The sequence below is a fragment of the Tetrao urogallus genome (assembly GCF_951394365.1).
Source record: "Tetrao urogallus genome assembly, chromosome: 9".
NCBI classification, from domain to species: domain Eukaryota; kingdom Metazoa; phylum Chordata; class Aves; order Galliformes; family Phasianidae; genus Tetrao; species Tetrao urogallus.
In genome coordinates this window covers 9,648,455-9,675,727 of record NC_136822.1, presented here as the reverse complement: position 1 = coordinate 9,675,727, position 27,273 = coordinate 9,648,455, and the positions used below count along the sequence as shown (strand labels likewise).

At 40.2% G+C, this 27,273-nt stretch overlaps 1 protein-coding gene across 1 annotated transcript in view; it reads right to left on the bottom strand.

Annotated features, from left to right (window-relative positions):
* Window positions 1-22,562, bottom strand: part of RASA2 (RAS p21 protein activator 2) — a gene marked incomplete at both ends in the record, with an annotated part of 42,720 nt that extends 20,158 nt beyond the window's left edge. Inside the window, 5 exons of the mRNA XM_079539773.1 lie at window positions 7,101-7,177; window positions 11,747-11,841; window positions 12,793-12,896; window positions 17,604-17,709; window positions 22,502-22,562. Coding sequence (XP_079395899.1) covers window positions 7,101-7,177; window positions 11,747-11,841; window positions 12,793-12,896; window positions 17,604-17,709; window positions 22,502-22,562 — 443 coding nt within the window. The remainder of the gene's footprint in view (window positions 1-7,100; window positions 7,178-11,746; window positions 11,842-12,792; window positions 12,897-17,603; window positions 17,710-22,501) is intronic.
* Window positions 22,563-27,273: the final 4,711 nt, after the last annotated feature.

Sequence of the window (27,273 nt, the reverse complement as noted above, 5' to 3'; positions counted from 1 at the left end):
CAAAACAAAAAACCAGCAGTCCAGCATCACACATTCATGGCAAAACTCCAACTAAAACAATACACCCATGTTAAGGGAAACTGCAGACTTCATTAGTTTTTAAATTTGATTTATGAAGGCCCACAAAATCTATTGGCCTCATCCACAATAGTAGCAACTACATTTGTAAGCATTAGCATCCAAAACCAATAGTGATAGTTGGAGCATATCTTGGTTTCATCCATACTATCCAGCCGCAGGAGGAAAAACAGTTTACCCTTGAAATTATACTTGAAGAATTTCCAAACACTTTTCACAACAGCATATGATCAAGGGTAAACTGCCCTTTTAAAAAGGCTGTTTTCTTCCATTAATGCTTATAACACATTGATGATTAAGAGGTAAAAAGGTGCACTGTCCATCACTCCTGATACAAAAGGACAGGATGATTATCAAATTGTTTTCTGGATCAGCTTTGCAACCTTTTTGAATCACCACAGAAGCAACATGATTAGCAGCAGAGCTGTGCCTGCAAGCCAGTGTGGTATACCTTCAGATGCTGCCCAAATATGAGTATTAGCTACAAACAGTTGAAACAACAGAAGTAAACCAAAACAGTTTGCAAACTTGGAGCAAAAACTTTCCAGCAAAACAATAATAAAAATAAATTTTGGTCGTATAATTAGCCAGTTTGAGAAAAAAAGATCTACATCGTTTACAAAGAGAATAAACTGCTCTAAATTCATGTAAGTAATGGAATACATATTCTAAGAACTACAGCGTGGAGTTTGGGGTAATACAGTAGTTTGTAACACAACCGAAAGCACAAAGTTTAAGGAAGCTGCAGTGGTTAAACGCTGTTAAGTAAATGTCTCCTCTGTGTAGAAAAACAATGTCAGAAGACCAACAAGAGTTCTAAGCTCAAACACAAGCTGAGAAGAAATGGATACTAACACCCCTGTGCTGCCTCAGAACTCCACCCTCTTGCAGCATGCACTATCATAAACCACTCGCTTTTCTCCTCCGAAAAGTCCCTTTGTCTTGGCCACTTCAGGGAACATCTAGTGCTGAGCCACCACACAATCATTTGTTATTTTTCCTCCAGTTCATAAGCACGCGGCCCTCAGCATTTCAATAATTTTTGAATCACAATGAACCCTACAGTGATTACAAGCCCACCATTTAAAGGGGTTCTTGAAACATCCAGTTGTTTCATAAGCATTAATTGATTCCTCCTCCAACACATACATGACATAGAAGAGTGCTGACAAAATTAAACTGTCTAAACTTCGCTATTTTGAAGTAGCTGATGGAGGTGGCGACGACTTGATCTTTCCAACTATTAGGCATTTTGTAACACTAAACGTATTTTTAAAATGTATTAAACTAAATGTTACAACACTGTGTTTGTTTAGAGCAAGTGCAGAATGGTAAGTCAGCCTCATCTGACCCTCAGAGGAAACTGATGGTGGATCAACTCAGAGTGGATAGAATTCAACTATTTCAGTGAAATTTCTCTTCATGCAGCCTGGTGTTCAAACTCTGTAGCAAACAGACACGAGCAGCTACAGAGAGCAGATTTCTCAATGTAAGAAGTTCCTAACTCCTTTCCTGATCAATGTATGACCCGCACCTGGATTTCCAGCAAGCAGGAAAACATTCTCCTGGCAACTACACAACTGCACAATAGAACTAGAATGTCCAGATTCATCATCCAGAACTGTCCCTTCAAGCTAATTTCATACTGCAATCGGTCTCCCTGTGTAGGCAGGCAGTTGCAGCCTTCTCTTTCCTCCTGCTGCCCAAGCCCCAGCTGAACTGCAAGCTACAGCTCAGACAGCCTGCCTTGTTCTCATACCTTAAAAAAAAACAAACCTACTACCAGCCCAGTTCCACTAACAACACTCAGCACTCCCAAACCTCTCCTCCTCCAACCCAGCAAGCTTGGAATTTGTTCCAAATTTTATGTAACCTCTTCTGCTTCCAACTCTCAGTCTAAGTAAGCTAGTCCATCATGACCATCCCTTCTCCTGGGGTGCCCAGATCCTGCTACAGGCACTTCAACTCACAGTACAGCTAAGTCATCCCAGCTACACGTGGATGGAGGATCCCTCTTCTTCTCTGGCGTCTGCCTTGCTCCAATCACCAATGCTAAGTTTGTTTGCTAATCTTACAGAAAACTATTCAGCTTTTGAGCCAGTTTTCAGTCAGATTAGCAGCTTGAATTAGCCCAGTCACACAAACGATCTCTCAAGCTCCAAAGGCAGTGAAAGGCAAGTAGCTGTTACGGGTAGGAAGCCATTACATCAACTCAGCAGTACCACAGTGGTTTTTTACTCCCTCAGGGCTGAATATTGCAGATATTTCTAAGGTCCTAAACAATGCCTAGCAAACTTCTGGTTTTTTTTAAGATATTTGGAGCAATTCAGTTAGAGCAGGCTTACAGAAACATGCAATCCCCCCCCAGCTCAAGTTTAGCAGTGAGCAAATCTCGTGCTAGCAACGTGCTCTCAACCACCAGATACCAACATGCTGGAGCTACAGCCCTATAGGACAAAAAAAAGCCTCTGACCAATCAAGTAAGAAAATAAGAGCAAATGCATATTCCTATTCTGACAATCCTCATAAAACTATTTCCAGCATGGGGTAAATATTTACCTTTAACAAATGCTTTTGTCTATCTATGCTAACAACAGCTATTGTCATTTAAAAGGCAGAAAAACTTTGAGCTTAATGAAATGGACAAGAATATAAAAGGCCTTTCATTTTGTCTTTTAAGCTACTACATTATTACATAAAGACTAAGGAACAGGTACAAGTGACTGATCAGTCACACTACGCATAGGTAGTTTGGTATGTAAGGGCAGTTTTAATACAGGAAATATGAGCCTTTTAGATACAAATGTGTATAGACTCAGCTCTTAAGAATGAAATAGGTCCTTGAAAAGAACCAGCCCACAACAAACCCCTTCAATAACGACAGAGGAAATCTGTACCTCTGCCATTCAAGCCAACGGAAGCCTTCCAAGTGCAAAAACTGAATAGCTACACCCATTAGGATTTGTACATTTCCTAAATGTTGTTATGGTCCCTATGAAGAGCAGATATTACATTAACAGAATAGTAATAAAGTGACATTTCAATTTGAGATACTATACTGCATAATTGATTTACAAATGTAAATGCCAGAAAAGGCAATATAGCCACGATAAGCTACTTCTGCCTTTCAGTTATATTAGCATTGTAAAGATGAAACTGTTTCTTTCAGAGTTAAAAGTCAGGCTAACATACAAAAGGCAAACACCACCGCTCAAAATCTGGCAAAAAAAACTACATCCAAGTATCATTTGTTTCAGCAGGAGCAAATAAGCAAACAATGGTCACACAAACTTGGCTGTTTGGTTGTTGGTTTTTTTTTCCACAGACTCCAGAAAGGGGAGGTGCACACACGTATTTTTGACACGTGCCACTGTACGCACCACTGCGGTTTTGAACAAATGAGCACGCGTTGAGTCAGCAGTGAATCTAGTGCGTCATCTTGCTCCCCTCCTCATTCACACAATTAACAAGGAAACAACCAGAGACAGAGACAAAACAAACTTCTAATTCAGAAATGTGATGTGGGTGTCTGCGTGAACTTTAACAGTAAGTTTCCAATTAATACAAAAATACAGAAGTTTAGAGTTTAGCCCACTATAATTAGTCCTAATGCAGCCTTTCATCAGGTTAACTTGTAAGAACTTAACTGATACAATTTCAATCTGTGATTTCACTCTATCCAGAGAAACATGTATTGAAATATCTTGTTTCTAGAATAATTCCACAACCTGGAAGCCCCAGCTGACTTCCGAAGCTCCTACTCTCAGAAAACTGGCCACAGTATTTAAGTATCTTCTTCCCCTAAGTTCAAATAATACTAAGTTAGACAGACACTTGCGTAACTTGCAGAAGACTACTTTATGTCTACTTGAGCAAACTCACTGTTTTTAAGGACTGTTTTTTGTTTTGTTGGGTTGTTTTTGGTTTTTGTTTTTTTTTTTGGGGGGGGGGGGGGGGGGGGGGGGGGGACAGGGGGCATTATTATACACACTATACACAATCAAGTTTTTCTCCTTCCTGTATTTGCTGTAAGAGGTTAACAACTTCAGCAGCTCTTGTCATTATACTTAACATGTAAAAACTGCTTCCTATGGGAGACACATTCACAAACATTATGTGTCTAAAACAAACATTATGTAAACGATTCACAAAACCAGCAAAAGCACTTCCACAAACATGTCTACAGAAGGGAGACAATTCACCTCCTAGTCAGGTCTGATCCAATCACTTGGGTTCAGCCACAGTAGGGTGACTACTAGAACCCCAGATAATAATCAGAACCACAGCCCTTTATTACTTCTTCTTGTATGTGCTTAACATGATCTTAGAGAAAGCTTAACATGTGTTAATTATTTTCTGTCTTCACAGAACTGGACTCTCAGGAAATAATACACAGTGGAAATGCACAAGAACCAGCCTATGCACAGAAGACAGCACAGGTACTTGGAGTTCCCTTATTTTAGAAGAAAATGTAAAAGTTCAAAAGCCTCTTTATGTTACTAAACAACCAAATTGAAGGCTTCTTAGTAAGCAAAACATGGTTTTAAAAGGCACACAGTACAGCTCACCCCTTAAGAATTACCCTTCTCATTATTTTTTTCTCTTTGGCCAATGCTTGTTCAAGATTTGGACAGACCAAAAAAGGTAGGGACAGAAATATTCATGTGACTTTTTTTAACCTAATGAAAGCTCTGTTATTTGCTATTTTTCAGCTTTGTTAGAGGACTACAATACACCAACTTCTCAGGGCCAGGTGACTGACAAAACATAAGTACATCACTAACTATCCTCTGAAATTTATAAAACACGCTTCTTAAAAGTTGAAATGTTCTACTGAAGAATTTCACATGCATTTTCTGTAAGTTCTTCACACTTAAAACCAAAACCATTTCAAAAACATCTTCAAATCCATCCCTATAGACTTACATCTCATAAGAGATTTAATTCTCATACTCTCGCATATACAGAATATACTTGTGTACAATCATTTCAAGCCTATCAGGATGTCTGAAAATTAGTGGGCTTTTTTGGTTTAAGGAACTCTTGATTTTCTCATAACTTTGAATGGAAACAAAAATGCTGATGTAATTCTGTAGTGTTTTACGCAGTTTTCTCCCACGTGTCAACAAGTGGGTGAGCACAGCAACCGTGACAGCAACCTGGCTTCCTTTTCGTCATTTATCTCCATCATAAAAAGATTCTAGGAGAGGGTATGTGAGTAACCCACTTCCTAATGAAACCAGCAATTTGCAACAGTAACATTCTTAAGCAAACTTTCTTCATTATGAAAAGTCAAAATATTTAAAATTAAAAAGTAATTCACCTTAGAATGCACGGATATGTACAAATTAACAAACACCTTGGACATCTAAAGGAAAGGTTGGGAATAAATCAGTTATAACAATCCAGCTAGCTTTCAGTTTTAGTGGCACACAAGTAAAAAGCTGTTCTAATTCATGCTGGAAGAGGGATACAAAAATAGGAGCAGCAAGATCTCCAGTGATATGAGATGCCACCCACCACACAAGTAGAAACATGTTCAAAATTATCTTGCAGTTATAAATACACATTGATGTACCACAAGTTTCCAGATCTTATCTGCATTATCAGCTTACAATATTCTACTAAACATTACCAATTTCTCTGCCTTAGTTCTGTTTCAAAACTAGTTTCCCTCTTCAATATCAACTAAGCAACAGAAGAGCAAGAGGTTAATTTTGCTCAGCCTTGCTCCAACTGAATTAAACTTCATAATGAGAACTTCATTGCAAAATAGACAGTGCAATGGTTTCCCCTGTCCCCTGGAACCGATCTGAGTATGAAGCTCTGAGACAAACAGAATACCCCACGCAATTTCCTCCCTTATCGCAGTTTCGCAATACAAACATTATTTAACACTGAATTCTCAGACAGGGAAACTCAAAAAACAACCACACAACAACAAAACAAACCTTACTCTGAGTTACCAGATCAGTTAACAGATCACGCTGGAAAGCAAGACTAGAAAGAACCAGACTGCCTTTTGAGTTTTTATTTGAAGTATCCCTTTACATCTATAACCTTCTGCCTGTACCTGTTTCTCATATGGCCTATCCCAAAAGCTGTTAATAGAAGTGCAGAAAAGTCTCATTTCTCTCTGAAGTACTAGCAGAATACTAAACATTTTTAAATTTCAATTCCAGCTTGTCCTCCTGAACCCTACTCATGAACATGAGGACATAAAGAATCCCAAAAAAACACTGGCAGTCTCAGAGCAATCCACTGGTTTCCACTGGACTTCTCAACTAAACAGCTTCCCAGAAGCAAGCGACACTGAAGGCTGCTGGACTTCTTCCAAAATGAGAAGACTAATTTCTTCCATATATCTATACCATACATTTAATATGAATATCAATACAATGCATTTTGCATAGCTGCATTTGTATTAGTTTATCTGTACCTATTGTTAAATATATTGCTTAATAACAAAAGAATTGAATGACCACTATGTGTGATTTCAGCCTTCTCTGTACTAAGTGTGTAAACTGTGTTCAGACTCCAAAAGTTTGAATTATAAATTTAAACAAATAAATTATAAAACACAGCTGTAAGACTAACAGCAAAACTACATAGTCATCAGTGTTTCCTAAAGGGTATCATTCCCCACTTTTTATTTAGCACTGGTAATATTTGACTGGTAACCTCTACCATTCTGAGAGCACATACACCAAAAACATATTATTCATATGAAGCTCTTTGATATGCTGTAATGTCTTTACATATTGGATGTTAAGTTTGCCAGTGAGAAGTTTGAGTCTCAATAGAAGTGAGTACACTGGGAGCTACAGAGACAAGCAGGCGTGAAACACTTTTGCAGGAGAACGAACCCATCGCCTCCAGTACAGTAAGCTCCAAGAAAAGCCATACGGAGAAAAACAAACATTACTGGTATCAGAATGTGCAGACATTCAGTACTTAAAGGGACAGATCACATCATACTGTAACAGACAACTGTGTATTTAAGGATTAATGTATTTTCTTACTGTACTACCAGTTGCTGGCACACAGATCCATTATCTGTTATCAGTTCATTCAGTTTTAATTCAAGGTGAACTTTTCCCTGAAAAAGACAGAAACACAAATAGTTTTAAAAACTTTTATTTTAGAAGTACTAACTAGAAAAATTATATACTTTATAGTTAGAAGCCATTTAAGGTTTGTTTGAAGTAGATACGTTGGAGTAACATCTGAAGCACGTATTGTGCAAGTATCTTGGATATGCTGATTAATAGAAGCATCACCATCCTCAACTGTAGAAACGAGTCAAATCTCCACAGATCTCAAACAAAGCAATTCTTCCAGCAGAAGGAAGAACATGCTCTCAATAAAATGCCTCAAGAACTCCGAATCATAATATGCACCTTCCTTTGGACGATCTTTAGCAGTACAACCTTGCTCCCAACATCTACTGCCTGAACAACAATGCTACTCGTTTGGCTGTTTGTGCTGGCTTTCACAACTATTGTAACAAGACAGCAACACAGCCTTTAATCAGTACCATGCTCTCCTCAGCATATTTGGGATTCATCCATTTGCTAAATGGAACATCAGAAAACCATCTGTCCATGGTTATGACTCTTGTCCAGCAGTACAATGAATTTGGCAAGAGTCAGAGTAGGGACCCAGAAGATAATTCCATAATTTTTCAAAGGGTTGAAGCTATAGTTTCAGCTACAGTTCTGCTCCAACAGTACCAAAATGGAAAGAAAACCCCCAGCTGACAGTGCACGCACTTCTGAAATATGCATGTCTTGTCATGAAACTGAAGTGTCATTATTGTCAATCCCCTGCAGCAAAGGCTGTATTTCTCTCTCTGTACATCACATGGGAGGAGAAGTGAGGTTTCTTTTTTAAGGAAACATAACTATTTTGGGATGCCTGCCAAGTGTTTTGCAAACTGTTACTACATGCATTGGAACACAGGTACGTTAAGAAAACATTTATCAAGCAGAGAATTTCAATTGCAAAAATAGATTTACCTAATAAAAACAGGATACTGAGAAGCATGCCAACAGTCTTACAAGGCAAAGTTTCTGAATGAGAAGCAAAAGGACAAAAACACAACTAGTATTTATGGAAATAGCTGGCCTAAGTACAATTTAATAAGCAGACCTTATGAATGGCTTAACCATCTTTTTTCCTCTTAGAAAAAAAAACAAAACTCAACAAAAAAGCCCCACGCAAATCAAGAGCTCTGCATGGAGCAGTACAACAGTCTACTGCTCCTAAGAACAGTATTTAGAGCTTGATTAAACAACTTAGCACTGTGACAAGTACAGCCATTTTACCAAAGCTAAGTGATCACTCCCCTGACATGTATGGAGCATCTCAAGAACATTTTTGTTACCCATTGAGAGCAGCACGACAGCTGCTGACCTGCAGATCTGTATCAGCTTCCGACATAACACACACGGTGAAATCAGCCAAATCCCATCCAATAAATAAGCACATTTTACGTGAAAGCACTTTCCACCTGCAGATCTCAGGAATGTTCAAAAGCAGGTAGGCACTATTATAATTTTACCAATGGATTAACAATTATCTTTCCTGATACTGACTAGAGGAAGATGGAGGTGTTAGGCAGTCAGACTTGCATAAGAACAGAGAAGCCAAAAACAGCGTGTCCAAATCTCTAACCTGAAATTCAGAACCTCTGAAGCAATTCAGTAGCATGGTTTGCTTTTAGAATTACTACTGCATTTTAGCACAGTATTTTGAGACGCTTTTCCTCCCCGCAATTTCAATACTTCAATTAATTGCACATTACAAAAGACAACAAGTATCTACACTAAATTCGAGTTTTTTAAAGCTCTTCTGCCAAAACTGGGCTGCTAAGTGTACTCTGTATACGCCAATAGGCACTTTTATACTACGCCCACATTTCACATTTTGTTGCATGTTTACCACCAGACAATTTTTGACAGTATATGTTTCCTTCCTAACATCTTCTCTCCTTTCAATTTAAGACAAGGATGTGCACACTTGTTTGTCTGAGAGGTAGTCAACAACTGGGAGCTACTCTGATTATGTGGGTTAAACAGGGTTAGAAAAGCTAACAGTTATGCTCCAGTTCCTCTCCCAGTATCAGAAACTCAGCAGTATTTCTCTTGAACTCTGCTCTACACTTTCCACTTCCATCAGCGTGATGGGAAAAAAATATCACAAACTACTGGACTTGTAGGAGTAAGTGAAGGAAAACTGGGACTCCACAAACTGTATAACCTTCCCACAGTAGGCACAGCACATAGTAGTAAATTCTGTAAGATTAGTGCATAAATTTTACATACCAGATACAGGTTTATCAGCTTTTACTGGATATCTCTATCTTTCTCATACTAAATTAGAGCAACTTGCACCATGTTTCTAAAACACATCACCTCACCACCGAGATCCTAGCACTACGCCCAGGCCCACAGAACTAACACAGTCTAACCCTGCATGGTTCATTCTACCCAGACCTTTCCTCTTTTTTAGGTTTGCAGATGTCAATCTATGAATGCACAAGCTGATCTGAACATCAGACTCCACTTTTTCAAACAAACCTATGCATTCTTCAAAAGGCCAGGGGGATACAATGGAAGTACGTTGCTGCAATCATTGTAAAACCTACAAAGCCTATCAATGGTACAAGGTCAGTAAACATTCGCGTTACCTTCAGAAACCTTAGAAGTGTGTAGAACATCTTGCTCCTATATATTTTGCAAGCCTAGATCAAATCTTTACAAGATTCTTCTCTCACATTACAAGTAATAGAACAGAACAAGGGCTTGTTTAATACTATGACCTCATTTCAAACCAGCTATATAGACATCAAAAAAAGGCAAGGCAAATAATCCCAAGAATCATCTTTCCAGCAACCTGAGGCTATATGAATTTTAGAAAATTTGAAGGATTTTTTTGCTGAGAAGTTTGTACCAGTTGCAGTTAAATGTGTACTGTTCTACACAGCTTTTCAAATACTACTTTATTTGCTTAGTTTTCTTTCATTTACTTATACTTCTTGAGAGCTAATGGACAGCAGAAATTTTTAAGAAAAAAAAGATAATATCCATTCCTACTATTGTTACCAGCAGCAAAACAAACAAAAAAAACAGCTAAGAACATAACACAGAACAGATGCTGGCTAAAAGTCCAAGTCAAGTCATTTAATACATTTTTTAATGCCCATGAGAAGGCTACCTTCCTCCTATACACACTGGAACAGACCACCCCCCCTCATCATTTTTTTTTTTTTTTTTTTTTTTAAAAAGCACAAATGGGTAGAAGAACAATTTTTAGCCTGAAATTAACTTTGTTTTAAAGAGGGATGTAAGATCTAGTCTATCAAGATTTTACATCAGTGTAATAAACCAGATGCAATTATAGCTACCAAATCATCACTTCAGACAATACGAAGATGCTTATCCATCAGTTTACAGCATCTGGACCACACTACTTAGTTCAGGTTATTCAGCAAGGCAGTTTAAGTGGCATACTTCCATGCATCAGCAAAAGCAGCACAGGTAAGAGTGATTAAAAAAAAGTAAGGCAGCTGATAGGAACGTCAACTCATCAGTGTTATTTGTGTAATCTCTATTTTGAGAAGGAAAAGAAAGAGCAAAGGAATTGAAAAAGCTTGTGCAAGCATGTAAGATAAAAACAATCTTGGAAATATTTTATACACAGCAAAACCAAAATCTTGTATGAACTCAAGGATACAGTATTTTTACTCTGCTCCATTTTTAATCACCTCCACTTCTGATTACCAGTGTTAGTATGGAGTTGTGGAACAAGAATGGAAGGAGACACAGAAGGTGTAGACCTTCTGCATTAGGAGTGGATTGTGATCCTAGAAGTCTTAAATTTACTGCAAAGTATGGTGGCTTTAAGAAGTGACCAATATCTAAACTTCCACATCTCTTCCACCACCACCTTATTATTATTTTGTAGGAATCAGCAAGTTCAATTCTTGTTAATTCCAGAAAGGAAGCCAAGACTTGGGAATGTCCAAAGAAAACTTAAAATATACTAAATTGGATATCCCAGCAACAGGATTGGATTCCAAAGAGCACGGCTGTATTTACTTAAGAATAGCTGAAGAACAGACAGCAACAGCTACAGCTGTAGGGACATCACACTTAAATGTTCTTACAACAATCCCATCCGAAGGATGTGAAGCACAGACAAAGTAGAACTCTGAGGCACAGCTTATTTAAGGCTGCATGTGGAAAGTATTTGAGAATAAAATAAATGTATGAGCACAGCACAAGTAACTCCCAATATGGAGACATTGCCATTCCACATTCCACAGTCAACATTTCAGGTGGAAAAAACTACTCAGTAGTATCCTGGATCATTCGGCTGTCTAAATTACGTAGCATTCCTTGCATCAAAGCTTTTTTGGCATCAAAATACTGTTAGACATTTCCCAAACTGCCGCTTCAGATCTCCTACACGCTTTGAGAAGCATCACAAGAAACAATACTGTTTAGAAAAACTGACAGCATTACTCTTTAATCAAGCTGAAAGACAAATGACTCACAAGAATTACAAAGATGTTAAACTGTCACTGCTCAAAAAAATAGTCTAAATACAGATAAATACATGTAATGGTAATTTTAAAAAGATAAGAGTGCAATTTAATGGTTACCTGAACCTCTGAGTTGGAATCAACAGGTTGAAGCGTAAACCAGTTCTCTTTCCCTGTGTAGTTGCATAGATCTTCTTTTTTGATTGCCACCTTTCCTGCAGGAAAGAGGGAAAGAAAAGCACATGTACCTCAACAGGACTGATTTTTGTTTAAGAATAAATATATATTTTTTTAAATGATGATGCTATATGAAAAGCTCATAGAAACAAACAACATGAAGCAGAAATAAAGCAGCAAAAGAGTTCATGCAAAGCTAATTAAACTACTTCTGATGAATTATCTTGGATATCACTAATAACAAGGTCAAGTGAAAGCACACACTTGTGGCTGGGTATAACGCAACGAAGATTTGAGAGAACAGTAACGGTGCTGAAGAACATTTAAACAGCAATTTGAAGATAGATGCCTTCTGCTCTCCCGACTGCTATTTGGAAGGCTGTTATTATACCCAATTATCCAGCATCCTGGTACAAATTACTTCCTTCCTCAATTCAAGTAACATGCAGTGCACATCCACAGCAGACTCTTAGAGCTTTAACATCAACTTTATATGCAACTAACAGCTGTGATAAAGCCATTTGACAATGAAATTAATCCACCTCCTGTAACTTTTCAGTTATACATGTTTTGTGCAACTTCTAAGCACTAGGTTTACATGTTGCACTGGCAGAGAAGTCCATTTATAGGTTTAAGAGTTATTCCACAACTACAAAGTCAATTAATTCTTTACAGCTATAAAAGTAGTGACAGTTACTCAAATATTGCACTGGAACAGAATTGGAGAAAAAAGAATTTCAGAATGTACTGAGTAGGAATAAAAAATATCCCATTAGCCTAGAAAAATAAATACACAATTTTAATAATATAATTTAAACTGCAGTATAATAAAGCAAGGAAACAAATCCCATTTTTCAAACTCCAAAGAAATATTTAGGAGCACTATCTACTATGCTTTTGAAAATTCATCTGTTCAATAATTATGCCCATAAAACCACAGATACTGAAAACTGAACGTCATGCAAGACGCAGAGTATCGCAGAACTCACCTATCCGCAGGTCTTTTTGTAGAACACTTTTATCATAAATGTAGAAGGACAACCACTGGAATGTTCTTGGAATCTCAAAGTAAAACTCCTCTCCAAAATAAGGGCTGATAAGAAAAACAAAACATTAAAGTAGGAAGCATTTGGTGTAATTTATATAGCAGACATTGAAATGCCATATTTTTTATTTTTTTTTTTTTTTACCACCACAATGTTAATCTGTCATCCAAGCCACCTGCAGCCATTTCATCCAATCACACAGCACAAAAACCCTTTGCATGCGTTCAAGAAATACACAGAAATTAGAGCACACAGAGAAAGTGCCACCTTTGCTGCAATTTCAATTACATTTTCCTGTCTTGAAATCATTTTAGCTGGCTCCCAACCCACCATCCTTAAACAATTTCTGGAGATAGAAAAAGTATATTTTTCTCTTCCGTGCCCAGTTAAATCACAGTAAAACACAACTCAGGAACTAATTCACTAACTGCTAACATGTTGTGCTCTAACCTCTGTCAGGCTTAATGCTCAAAGATTGAGACCTGTTAAAAGAAGCCATAAGCAGAACAGAACAGTGAAACTGAAAGATGGAAACATTAATCTCAAACCCATAATACTTGTATGTGATGAAACAATCACTGTACTTCTCCACCTACTGAAATCTAATAGAATATTAGAATAAAATAGAAATCTAGTAGAATATTTGCAACCATTCATACTGTACCAAACAACAGCAACAAGTATTTGCAAAGAATTTTATGTAAGAAAAAAAGAAAATATCTGAGTTCCTCTGTATTCCAGAGCCATTTCAGCTACTGTATTTGGTATCCTCCCACCAAGGGATGCATATGCCCATTAAACTGAAGGAAAAATTATGTACCCAGCCACAGCCAGCACTCAGAAGCTTGCATTTCATAAGACTGAACAGAACTACAATGCTATTGGTGCCACTGCAATTTGTGAACTCTGGAAATAAAACACAATCACAAAAAATCTCCTATTTCGGAATGACTGGATTCTTACAGACTTCATACACTGTCATTTGCAGTGCTGTATTATCAGCACAGATGTGCAGCTTTGTGAAATGGATTTTAGCCTCTGCTTCCTCTGTACAGAAAACTACATTTTACTATGCACAACGTACAAGGTAGTTTTCTGCAGAAAAAAGCTGCACAATGACAATTGGATCACAACCAAATTTTTCTTGTTGTTGCTTCCTAGTAAAGTACCTGGCTGACGTTGTACAGTTAAAATACCAGTTTATTCAAGCAGCACAAACATGCTTACACTGGGAACCATTGGTTGATAGTCCAAATAGGATATCATACCTAACCTCCCCTCAAAATAATTAGAGAAAAGCCACCAAATGCTTCATTAAATAAATTAAAAACAGCTGCTAACCATTGTTAAAAAACAAGTGCAAAATCCAGCATTCCAAATTATTCAAGTCTATTCTCAGAATCAATGGTTTTAATCCCAGGAATTCATTATTACACAGATCAGAAGTTAAAATGCCCATTTTGTTCAAACACAGAACTTTCACAACAGACTCCAAAGTGTATGAATCGCTATTACACCTCACATTATACTGATATGGAACATAGAAATTCCCACTTGAAAAACCCACTCCTAGTTTTTCAGCTCCTCACTTCTTTTCTTCTCCTCCTCATTTCATACCCAACAAATTCTTAGGTAGCCACATTGTTCTTGTCAGCAGCACCACTGCAGCTACAGATCCCTGAGCATTACCTGTAGCAGCAGTGCAGGCTAGAGCAGCCTCCATTTCCTTACTGCTCTTTGACTGCTTACTCAAATTGCATTGACACAATAACGCAGCAGAAGGTGAAATGAGGGCTTACTTCTAATTTAGGTCGGTTTCATGATGTGGCTGCTCGACCAGCTACACAAGTAATAGCTGCAGTTAAAACAAAGTTATCACAACAGAAAGTGCAAACAGCGGATGAACGAGCTGGTACTGAGGGAATCTCTGCCACTGACTGAGCTTCAGACAGGAGCAGATGATGACATGCAACAACTGCACATCACTAAGTGGTAACTCCTGATTTTACCAGATCTGTACAACTCTAATGTGCATAACTACAGCCAGAAAGTGATCCTCTGTTGTGGGATGGAGACTATCAGTACAGCTTTCCAGCAGTCTATGTAGCAGCCATATCCCAAGGCTAAGGATAATGAAATTCACCAACACCAACAGCAAAAAAAAACAATAATAAAACATCAGTCACTGTCAAACATTAACAGAAAATAATGTGTTGTTTTAATAATGTATTCTGTTAACACATTTCTCCTTACCCAGATTATCACTAATGCATTACGAATCAATTGTTGGATATTCTTTAGCAAAGCATGAGACACCAAGACCTGTTATTTTATAAATTCAACAGTTACATCAGACAGTTCAGTTCTATAGCCTCACATTTGCACAAAGGTCAACTTGGAAAACAAAACAAAACCATTTATTTTAACACAACAATAACCAAAAAGCAATACATACCACAGCCTCCCACCCCCAATTTCCTCATATCTCACCATGGAAATTTGAGGAAGTTCAAACTTATTTGACATTTCCAGGGAAAAAAAATGCAACTTCTTCAAAATCCACAGAAATCCCTTGCAGTGTCAGGAAACATGACTGAGTCATTAGCCATAAACTTCTTCCTATTAATTCATATTTCTTCTATCTCTGAAAACTCATTTGCTTCCAATGATAACTACTTCCACAGATGTGTAACTAGCAGATACTTGTAGAATACGATTTGGATTATACTCAGTTCTTGTTTGCAAGCTAGAATACAGCGACAAAAACAGACTATGAATTACTTCTGAAAAAAAGCCAGTAATATAAAAAAGAAACAAATACCATATTAAAGCTTACTGGAAAGTAATGTATACAGTTTTGAAGCTAACACAGTGCAGAACTGTCATTTTCCTTCCAGTAGCCCTGGGTTACTACAGTAGTCTGGACCAACAGAGTAATAAGCAACAAGATAGTATAATTAAGCTTCCAGAACAAGCAGTAGCCTTCAGAACTATACACATCCTAGTAATACAACAGTAAGCATCCAGCTCTCGTTGCTGCTACCAGCAGATGCCTTACCTTGCTGTACTTCATCAGTTTGTACAGAACCCTACTTGTGTTGTGTATTTAACTTCATACAGACGTCATACAGAAGAGCAAGGACAGTTGCCTACATAGCCAGGAGAGACTAAAAAGCACCCGTAGGCAAAGAGTGCTTCAGAACACTGACTTTCAATTAACAAAATATTCTAGAATTAGGAATATGAACTTAATATCACCTGAAAATCTCTCCGTTTGGAGCACTGATTAATACACCGCCAAAAATGTTACTTCGTTATAGAGAGATTTTTCTTCTTCCCTCTGAAATACTACTGGCACCATTCTCAAGTTTCAGGTACATTTCAATACTATTAAAAAAATGTAGCTTAATCCAAGGTGATTTCTTTTACTGATGTTTGACTATGCAGTTGCTAGTTCTACTTCATGTGATTCAAGAGCATCAACTTAACAATTCTTTAGAGTGAACATATTTCCCTCCCTTTAAATGGAATATAATTTTACAAAGTGCATAAAAATTAAGTGTAGCAAGTCTTGTTTCTTAGTATATTATCTTCTATGAGTTCAATTATTAATGTAACAGAAACCTGATGGCAAAGCTAAAAAACTGATTTTATTTTGGAAATCAAACTGTATTTCCAGTTTAATTCGTCAAGTGCAATCAGGAACAAATATTTTGCTCATTCCCCTTGTCTGTATTTAATGTAGTTGGATATAAAAGTGATTTGTTTGTAATTTAACTGGTTGCATGTTTGTGGTGCTTACTTCCTGTGCAGAAGTATAAGGCAACTTTAAAAAGCTGTTTTGAAAAAGAACAACTCCCTTTTTGAATGCACTATTTGAGCACCAAGGCTTTCCTGATCTGGAAACAATCAGCAAAAAAAAACCAAACAACAAAAAGGAGCACTGATAACAAAACCACAGCAAACAGCAGGAGCATGGGAAAAAAAAACTTTTCAAGCAGGCTTTCTGGGTTTTAAGAGGAAGGTTTGATGCCTTCCTCAAATAAATTAAACTGTCCCTCTGGTCTTCAGAGCAATGCAGCTGCAAGGATGCTTCAGTATGGGTCATCAGAGAACTATATTTCAAGATTATTTCAGATATTTTATTGTGACTTTTTGGACTGTTTTTAAAGCTCATAAACCATTGGAGAACCTACAGCTAAGCACTGCTTGGGGAGGCACAGCAAGCCATTCTTGAGAGTACAGGTTGCAGTTCTTGGAACAAGGCTTGCAGGAGGGAACGAGGCCTACTCGGGGGAACATCCTACAGCAAACAAAACTCTTATACATGGAAAAGTTCAAGTTCCTCCATTCCAAACCAAAACAGGTTTTACAAGACAGACACTAAGAATTCCACCACTGCACAGTGACTACATGTCAGAAGTAGAAAATGACATGGAAAGCTGAGATGGAGCAAATTTCTTTCCCTTGAATATAACTTGGCAAGGAAAAGAACATTATGCTGCCCAATGGAACAGAACAGAGTAACAGCAGAATGTTTTAAAGCACTGTGGTACCCATAAGCCTCCATTTTATCTTTTTTCCACTATTCTTATGATTTGCACACTGCTGTAACACTTCTGGGTAGTCACCACAAGTCAGTTCTCATTTTAAAGATGCAGAAGCAAAGCCACATACACATCGATACAAATCTTGCTTTTATTCTGGACTGAGACTGTCTTGATTACCACTTCCATGTAAAAAAGAAGGCTTACCTTAAAGATTTTTCAACTACTTGTGTACGAAAAACTTCTTCTTGGTCCAAATTTATGGTACAGAAAAAGTCTCTCATCTTGTTGGGTATCAAATGTTTGGCATCATCTGTAAACAAAAAAGAAACAACTGTAAGTACCGAGGGGAAAAAACAACAGGATGTTACACACACAGAAGTTCTGTAGTTCTAATGGACATTCAAAGTCTGTCCTTCCACTCAACATGCATTTCTATATTCATTTTCTATCTGTAAGCTCCCTTATGTGCCCAGAAATGTTTATATCCTGTGTGACATGGAAAGATGCTGCCAGGAAGATGACACTACACTGCCTCACCAGCACTGCTGCCTGCAGCATCTGCACCTCCCCTCTGGCCTGAGCCGGCAGCGCTGAGGCTGAGAAGTTCCAGCCTGGGGCAACCCAGCATTAGCTCCCAAAACAGACAGCCAACTGTCTGAGCTACTGTTTGCTCTGTATTTTCTCCTTAAACATCTTGGTTGCAGGAAGCTGTCTACTTCATTTTTAACAATGAGCAGCTATTGTTGATTGATGCATTTCCAAAGAGTCAGCTACGTGCATTGGTGCTTTTTTTCCCCCCTAATGTCTGGCTTGCTAGGGAAAGGGGGGAAAAAATAGATCAACTAAATGCAACACATTTAAGAACAAGAAAGTTTCCAATGGGAGGAACAATGAGATGTGAGGAACAGATGGATGCTGAGTGTAGGCCACTGCACTAACCTCTGCTGGACACCAGGCAGCCTTTTTGTGAAATAGTTCTAAGTGGTTACAGCTAAGAATACATCCCCATATTCCAACTGCTTCCCCAGAAGCTCAATGCTATAGACACCTCCACAACTTTATGGCAATGCTGTCCATTAGCTTAAGCAGTATGTCCTCTCTGGCGTGTTCTTCTTTGAAGACAGGAATCGGTCCCCTGTCACCTCATATCCTGCTGATAGACACAAGTTTTTTTGATCCTCACTCCAAAGGAAAGAAACTCTTAATTGCTGAGCAGTTCTTCTCTGTCTTATGCCATTTTAATTCTGATCTTTAACACAGGCAACCAGAACTGAATTCTGGACTCAGACTTAGCCAGTAGCTCTGGCAGTCACACTCACTCTTATACTCCTACTGGAGATATCCCTCCCCAGAAAATATGGAATCAAAATTATCTGAACTTTAGATAAAGTACTGAAGTGTAACATGACCATAGCTACATGAATGACTGATTTTCATTACGTACCATGTCTAAATATCACACCACCTCCACCTACAAAGTCTGCTGCCTGAAGATAGGTTTGTCACACATTTGTTCCTTTTGAAAAAACTGCAGATAAGCAGCATGTTGAAAAATAAGCTTCACTGTTTACACTGCTAAGATGTTAAATCATAAGGGCTTTGTTTTCTCTTTTTGCCTAATAGATCAGTGGTGGCCTTTAAGTTTAAGCAAGTCAGTCTGGTATTTAAAAAGCCACAACAGCACTGAGAAGAGCAGGATGGTTCAACAGAGCAGGCTGAGCTGCCCTGCTGCCCTTTGGAAGCCAGGGGTACGTGCACTGGAAAGGCACAGACGCTCCATGTACACTCTGGTAACTCCCCCAGGTAAAGCTTTGCTCTCTGAAGCACCAGGGAGCTTGTCAGCAGCTTGGGTGTGGGAGACAAGGAAGTGTAGGTATTATTTATAAACGTCACCCTTAATGTTGACAGACTGAGGGATATGTACAGAACCTGTTTTAAATGCCATTAGATTTCAAAATGAAGCTAAACTGAAAGTGACCCGTTAGTGAGATACTGCAGAAAAAAATTAGAGGAGCATGAGATGGAACATCACCTTCAAATAGAAAACTTGTTAAAACTTATGCAAGAGATAACAAAGGGAAATGGACAAGAGGCTACTCATCTCCAGATGGGGTCTGATGCTGACGTTTGTAATTAGCAACCATGAACCTTACATTCAGTTACTTCTGGTCAGCATCTTATAATTTTGGTTAATACCCTGAAGGTTCTCCACCCTATTTTAAAACATTTAAGATATAACATTACTTGACTGGCACTGTAAACCACTGTACAGCAGAGACACAAATATTACAAATCCACGTTTTCTTAAAAAAGAAAAAACAAATATTTCTACGTAATCCACATCTTCTTTTTTCACTCTACTACACTGCAGTCCTTCCGTATTAAAAGCCTTCCTACAAAAGAGAAAAGATCTGCACATCTTGGTTTGTTTAGTTGAAGGAAGGACGGATTTCTTGAGCAGAGCTTGGGGTGGAAAGGAGTGAGGATCTGCAGCTCACCTATCAGGTAAAGCACACAGCTGTCACATCTTCCCCAAAACCTCTTAACATTTACAATTGGGAGAAAACTTCCAGCTGTACAGATTAAAAATAAAAAATAAAAATTATGTATGAATAACATCAGATATTTGCTTGAATTTTTGGATTTGAGTTTATTCAGCAGATGCACAATTCTGAACAACAACAACAGCAGCAACGTCAAGACATTGTAAGTTCCACAATTCAAAAACATAGAGGGCAAGAAGGCAAGTGAGAGGGATGTCATGGAGATGTACACCAGTGCTTTCCAAATGGGTGTTCAAAAAACACGGGCAGTAAGTTGGTCAGTGAGAACCATCTCAGAAAGCTTTCTGGGAGACGAGAAAGAGATGCATGTTTACCTGTAGCTGTAGAGCTCTACACAAGGCTTTCCAGTGTCTGTCATTTAAAACTGTACAGCAAGATATTTAAACCTGTCTGTCATTTAAAACTGTACAGCAAGATATTTAAACCTGTGGTTCCAGCAGCGAAACACACAAGTGACTAAAAGCAGTAATAAGGCCAACTCACTTCTTAGCAACTGCATCAACCCAGCAGTTTCAGACACCAGCCTCATTTAGGACAACAGCTATTTTCACACCATACTTCATAGCCAATCTAGTAGCACAAGTACAAAATGCATCACTAATAACACTGACCCTTTTATTCTGAAAAGGCAAGTTCATAACTACTGCCAACTAGCTCAGCAACCTCCTTTGGGGAAAAAAGCAAAAAATGACAGTAATAAAATAACTTATCGACTACACAGTTTGGTTTGGATTTTAAAGTACATATAAAGCACTGTTAGGGTTCTCTGTGCCACTATGCTGTAAAGCTTGACTTCAAAGTAAGATCAGCTCAAGCCTAAGCAAGAGGGAAAAGCTGTGATTCTAATAAAAGCTCAGTGTTAAAGCAACAGGAATTTTGATACACAATATTTAACAAGTTTGAGCTTTGCATGTTACTTTCATGTTGCACATTAGTTGTAACAGCAACTCACTAAATCCCACAGCTGAGACAAACCTTCTTGTCCTGCGCATCATTTGCCCAATAGATACACAGCGTGACGGTAATGCAGAGCTAACAGCGTCAAGCACCAGACCCTAAGGAGGAGGTGGGACATCCGGGAGCTACTCGCAGTGCTCCCCACACATAAAGGTGCACCGCCTTCAGCTTGCCATCGCTTTCATCAGGTCGTTGACTGTGGCAACATTCAAAGTTACTTTGTAGCTGCAGGCACCATCCAGCACACTTAAATAGGTCAATAAAAGCAGTTTCGAGAGTTTTGAGAAATCCGGGTATTCACCTTCTAATGCCTAACACAATGCTTGCGTTCAGTTCACAGAACACAAACTCCCTGAATCGCTGCACTGTCAGCTGCTGACCCAACCCTAAAGACAGCGGTGAGGCACCGGCACCGCTGCCCAGAGAGGTTTCGGATTCCCCATCACTGGAGGTGCTCAAGGCCGGGCTGGACGGGCCTGGGCAGCCCGAGCTGGTGCCTGGATCTAGCAGCCGGCATCCCCGCACATGGCAGGGGAGTAGGAACTCAACCCAATCCATTTTGTGACTCTAGGACAAAAATCAAGAAGCAAAGCAGCATCAGTCAATACATCAGCTTCGACCCTTCTCAAAACCAGCCCGCGTTAGCTCCGCGCTACCAGCAAGGTCTGGGGAAGCCTCGCCCGGCCCCGCCTGCCCCACGGGCGCCGCCCGCACCACCGCTGCGGCTCGAGCCCCTCCGGCTTGACGATCTCAGCCCGCCGTCTCGACGGCCGCCTCACTCACTGACGGCAAATCCTCTCCTCCGCACGGCACGGCGTTTAAAAGCACGCCTGGTGCCGCAGCCACGCGCACCGTTCGGCGGTCGCGCACCGCCGCCCCTCGGTCCCCGGCGCACGCCGTAGCGACCGACGTCGTCTCATTCTCAAAAAGGCCGAGGGGCCTCGTGAGAAAGGAGCTGAATGGGCGCGGGGCGAGCCGCAGGAAGCGCTCACATCCTGTTCCTCCGCGCCCCGAGCAGCCGCAGCGCCGTCCCCTCCCGCCGCGTGCTCACCGCCCGGCTTCCCACGGTACGGAACGCGGGGGTATTTTTAGTCAGCGCTTCCTAACCACCAAAATAAAGTCACCGGGCTCTCTCACACACACACAACACAAAGACGCAGAAGCACCGACGGCCGCTCCAGAACACCCTTCCACCACCGACTTCCTGAACATCGATAGTTTCGCAACCGCCGCTTGACAAACAGCACGGCGCGGGGCTCGCAGCGCAGGACGTGCCGCTCCCGCCCCGCTGGGCCGCCCTCGCGGCGGCGGACGCGCCCGAGACCCGCGGCGCTCCCGCCGCCCCCGGCACGTGCCGGCCCGCAGCGCGCGGCGCCCCGCCCGCCCGCCGCACACAACGCGCTCCCGCCGCCATCGCGCCGCCCCCGCCCCGGGGCTCCCCGCGCCGCCGCGAGGCGATGCCGCCCGCCCAGCCGCGAGGAAGGCGAAGGCGCGGCGGCGGCACCTCGACCCGGCACGACGCCCGCCCGCCAAATCTTTACGCGGCCGCGCCGCGGCCCGGCCTGCACCGCCCGCACTTACAAATCTTGCCCCGGAGGCTCTGCAGCACCCGCACCTCGTCGCCGCCGTCCTGGGCCGCCATCGCGCCAGCGCCGCCGCCTGCGCACTGCGCACCGGGGGAGGAGCGAGGAGGAAGGAGCGACCCCAACACCCGCCCTGCACCCGCCCCGCCTTCCCCCGCCCTCGGGGGCCGCCACAGAGCGGCGCGCGGCGGCAGCGCGCATGCGCATTCGGTCCGTGTCCCGGCAGCCCTGGGCGGGTGATGCCGCCCCGCTCTGCCCGCGTTCCGCCCGGCCCTTTGCCGTGTGCGCAGCTCGCGCTGGGCGCTCGCTTGACGGGGCCGCTCCGACTGCCCGCCGGGGCTCTGCTCATCTTTGTCCCGTGCGTTACTTTCGCAGGAGACAGAAGTCGTAGACGAAGCGTGTTGGACTCCCGTACTCGTCACGCTAATAGCGCGTTCTGCAGCCGTCACGGAGTGCTGCTTCGGTCTCGGTGCGCTGCAGCACCCAGCTCCAGCGCGGGTGCCTGACGGGCTCTGCTGGGCCTCTGCTCGTTCACCTCTGCGTTCACCTCGGGCACTTGGACAGGCTGCCCTGGGAGACGGTGGAGTCACCGTTCCTGGAGGTGTTCAGGTAGATGGCGCTAAGGACGTGATTTAGTGAGCAGTACTAGCAGTAGGCGGATGGCGAGACCAGATGATCTTAGGGGTCTTTTCCAACCTTCATGATTCTGTGGTAGACTACAAGTGCTTCAGCCTACCCTCCTCAAGAATTAATTTTCATTACAGTTTACATTAGTGTTTCCTGAAGCTATGGATCCTAATCTGAAACCCTGCGATCTCACTGCCATCTGGAATGAGCCCTGGGCTCCACACTGCCCAGCTGCAGCTCTGTGTGCAGAACGGTCCAGTGGAACTGCAGCACTGAAGGTGTAGGTGAAGCAGCTCTAGGCTCTGCAGACACACGTTCCGACAAAACCCTGCAGTGGCTGTAGTCCTACAGCAAAGAGGTCATTCAGCTGGGCATCAAGGAAAAGGCTCCTTTAGAAAGTTAGTTAGTAGGGGACTACCGTTTTTCACCTTAGGCTCTTCAGTCTGCTAAAGGAAAACTTAGAAGGTTTCAAGGAAGCATTTATTATTTGTCTCTAGTTGGAGTCTTCTGCTGTGATTCCATGACCGTTCATTTCTCCCACACAAATCTCACTGTTATTATATGCTGTGGAGCCCTGTAATTTGGCTGTCAGGCAAACATCAGCCCCATTGCTTGGTGGTTTTCCAGCAGCTGTGAAATTCCCTCTTCATTCCCACACTCCATATCAGGTTAAAGGAAAAGAGATAAAGGTGGCAGGAGCAGCTCAGGGGACAATGAGCTGCTTCATCATCCCATAATGTGGGAATTTGTATGCATGCAAAACACAAACTTGCACAAAGACATGAGTTTACATAAGCTGATTTTTACCTGCTAGAAGTGACAGCTTCCTCAATAGCTCAAATTGAGGGATTTGATTATCTACAGTTGGCTTCCAGTAGGTTGTCTGCTCTGTCTGACCTGTGAGTGGTGAACCCAGGCTCAGAGTTGAGAGCTTTGGGATGGAAAACTCCTGATCAGAGAAGGAAGAGGAATGGTTAGCTGTGTTGCAACAATTTTGTAGATATTTTGCATATTTTATAGATATGTGACTTTAGTTCTTCCATAACACCCTCGAAAGCTGCATGACAGCTGGAGTTCACTGTTTAACTTAACATCACCTTTCTTTGAAGTAACTTTCAATTAGATTTTTAAATAGGACAGAAAAATATGTATATGTAGCCAACTTCTGATCTTCTTTGTATAAGTATACATCTCTACTGAGGACTATCCCAATGTGCTCTAAATAATTTAGCTTAAATTTAACTTTAAATGCTGAACTTAAGTTTTTCTAGCTGAAGGGGAAAGTACTTTGAGTACAGAGTTTTCTGTTTTGTTCATATCTTCATATTCTCTGATGCAATTAAGAAACCATGCACATTGGCAGCATTCCCAAGTGCTTGGAAGTGCATTGCGTAAAATAATCTATACCAAGGTATAAGGTAATATATACCACAAGGATACTATCGGAATTTAATTTTAAGTAAGATCTTTAAAGTTTTGGGTCATCATGAAAACAGGTTTAAGATGTTGCAAAGCATTAAACAGTTTACCTGTCTTCGACTCCTTTAAGGTACCGAACAGGAGATTCTGTTCACCTCAGCACAGTGTTCACCATCACTGCACGATGCCAGCAGATGCTGTCACTTCCCTTGGGCTCTGGCGTGTTTCAATTCACTGTTCTGACTTTAACAGAGGGAGTGTTTGGTAACTCTGTTGCTTAATCTTATAATGAAACATTGGGTAGAAGATACATATCTCTTGTCTGTAGAGATTAAGTATTAATTTAAAAAATGGAGACTTACAGAAAAATAGGAAGAGGTTATTTTAATCAAGCAAAAACAGTTATAATAACTCTCTCTAAAAATAAAATTAGACTCTTTATCAATCCTTAACATCTGCATTTAATATTTTCTTCTAAACAAAAATACAGATGCAGCAAATTACAGTCTTTGACAACGTACAGTATTTACTTTCTCTTACACTTATTTTAATTCTAATTTGGTCATTAATACTTAACTCATTACTTCAATGTGTTACTTGTAGTAAAAGTGCCACAATTGAACTATAAACATGACATTGCCTTCTTAAAACTCCTTTGCTATAAACTGTAGATAATATACAGAGTTACAAAGTCATTGTGTTTTTATCAAAATATACAAACCCCCCCCAAACCTAACACAAGCTATCAATATTTTTCTTATGAACTATACAGTTATATAAAATATCTGTAAAATTATCTTTATATGTATAAATATTCTACCTTATTTGCTTTGGTCTATAATTATCATCATACAAGTCCACTTAGAAAATATCTTCGTGTACTTTCTTTGAAACATCATCATACTTTCCTGTGTTTATCCTACTATTATCCTAATTGAAAATGGAACCAAAACTGCTGTGAAACCAAACATTTCTCAAAGGATTCACAGCGTTCGTCGATGACAGGATAAATAAGTGGACTACATTATTACTTCAATCTATACTGTACTATAATTTCAATTGTAATTTTATCATACCCAAGCTATAATTTCCTTTAGAATATTTTGGAAAACCAAGTAAACAAATTGTGTACCATATTTGCACATAGAACTGAGGTTCACTGACCATTGTCCAGACTTAAAACATTTTTAACACTTTGTAACAATGAATGTACATAACAAATTGGAAGTGCAGATAGAGTACAACAGAGCCCTGTGATATAATATGCAACTGGTAGACATTTAACCTCTTCAACTTTTTAAACCTCTTCATTTTGGTTAAAATTAACACTATTTTGTGAAAATGTGATTAACTGTACTGTTAATTTCAGTGATGTCTTCTTTCAGAAGCTTACCCTCCTGATTCCTGGTGAATGCAAACTGTGTAGCCAGAAGGCTCACCGTGACATTTTGGTGTGGCAGAAGAAGGGAAGCAGAAAGGGCCAAGGTGGCTTCTCCCAGTAACCTGATGCTGGCACTTCTCTGCTCTGGGCCTACCGTGCTTGGACAAGGGACACTGAGATGAAGCTTGCCTGGGGTGAGATGCTGAGACACACAAAGTACTGATATTGCATTTAAGGCACAGGGATGACAAGGAACCCCACAGATTGGCCCTATCCCTGTTATATATGGAAACTGCCCCAGAGATATACCTGGAAGCAAGAATCTGATTTACCTCTTCCTCCCAAAAATCAAAGCATTTTCTGTGAGCTGCACTGTCATTTGTTGTCCAGGCATTACACCAGGATGTGGAAAAAGACTCTTATCTCCTCTTCTTCTGCTGAGAAGAATGATATTTCTAAAAGACAGGAGTTTCAGACTCACAAGGAGGTGGATGCTTTACAGAGTTCTTCAAACTATACTACTTCATGAGAACAACTTTCTTTCAACAGATGACCTGAATAACTTTACAGTTCAATCATTTGGAACTTCTGCCGTTTGGAAGACTGGCTACTATGATTTGCACTGAATCTTTATTAAATGTTTCAGAGATGCCTCTAATCTGGCATACTTTCTGCACAAGCATTCAGAGACTTAATGCATATTATGGTAACTACAAAACTAAAAACAGAAAGGAAAAAAGGTTTATACTTCTGTGTATGTTTTGTAAATGTTGAGTTACAGAAAAGCACTCCAAAACTCAACTGTACTTCAGCATACCCAAACTGATGAAACATTGCCCATCTTCACTGTAGAATACACTAAATCACGATTTGTTTATAAACACATTAACTTTTGTTTAAAAAAAAAAAAAAAGCAACATGATTTCTCCAGCAAAAATTCCTTCTATAGTATATAATTTGAACCTATATATTCATTTTGTCCAGAATGATTCTGACTGAAAAACAGCACTGTAGAACAGTTCAGTGGCTAGTTTCTTCTAGCTTTAAGTAGAAGCAGTTTAGTTGGTCTTTTTTTTTCTTCTTCTTCTTCCTCTCTACACGTATGCTAGAAGTCTATTCTGGCAAAACTATTTGGGGTCTTTCAAACTAAGTTTCTATTATTGCAAATACTAGTTTTTCTTTCCAGCGTTATTTTTCTTTCCTTTGCATATACTGACATGTGTTTAAATGAAGACATTTAATCTTCGTAAATTATCTCTGCGGAGAATTTTCCCCATTCAATGAACCTACATCTTCTCCAATATATAGTTTTGTATTTTTCTTCTCTTTTGCACAACTGTCAC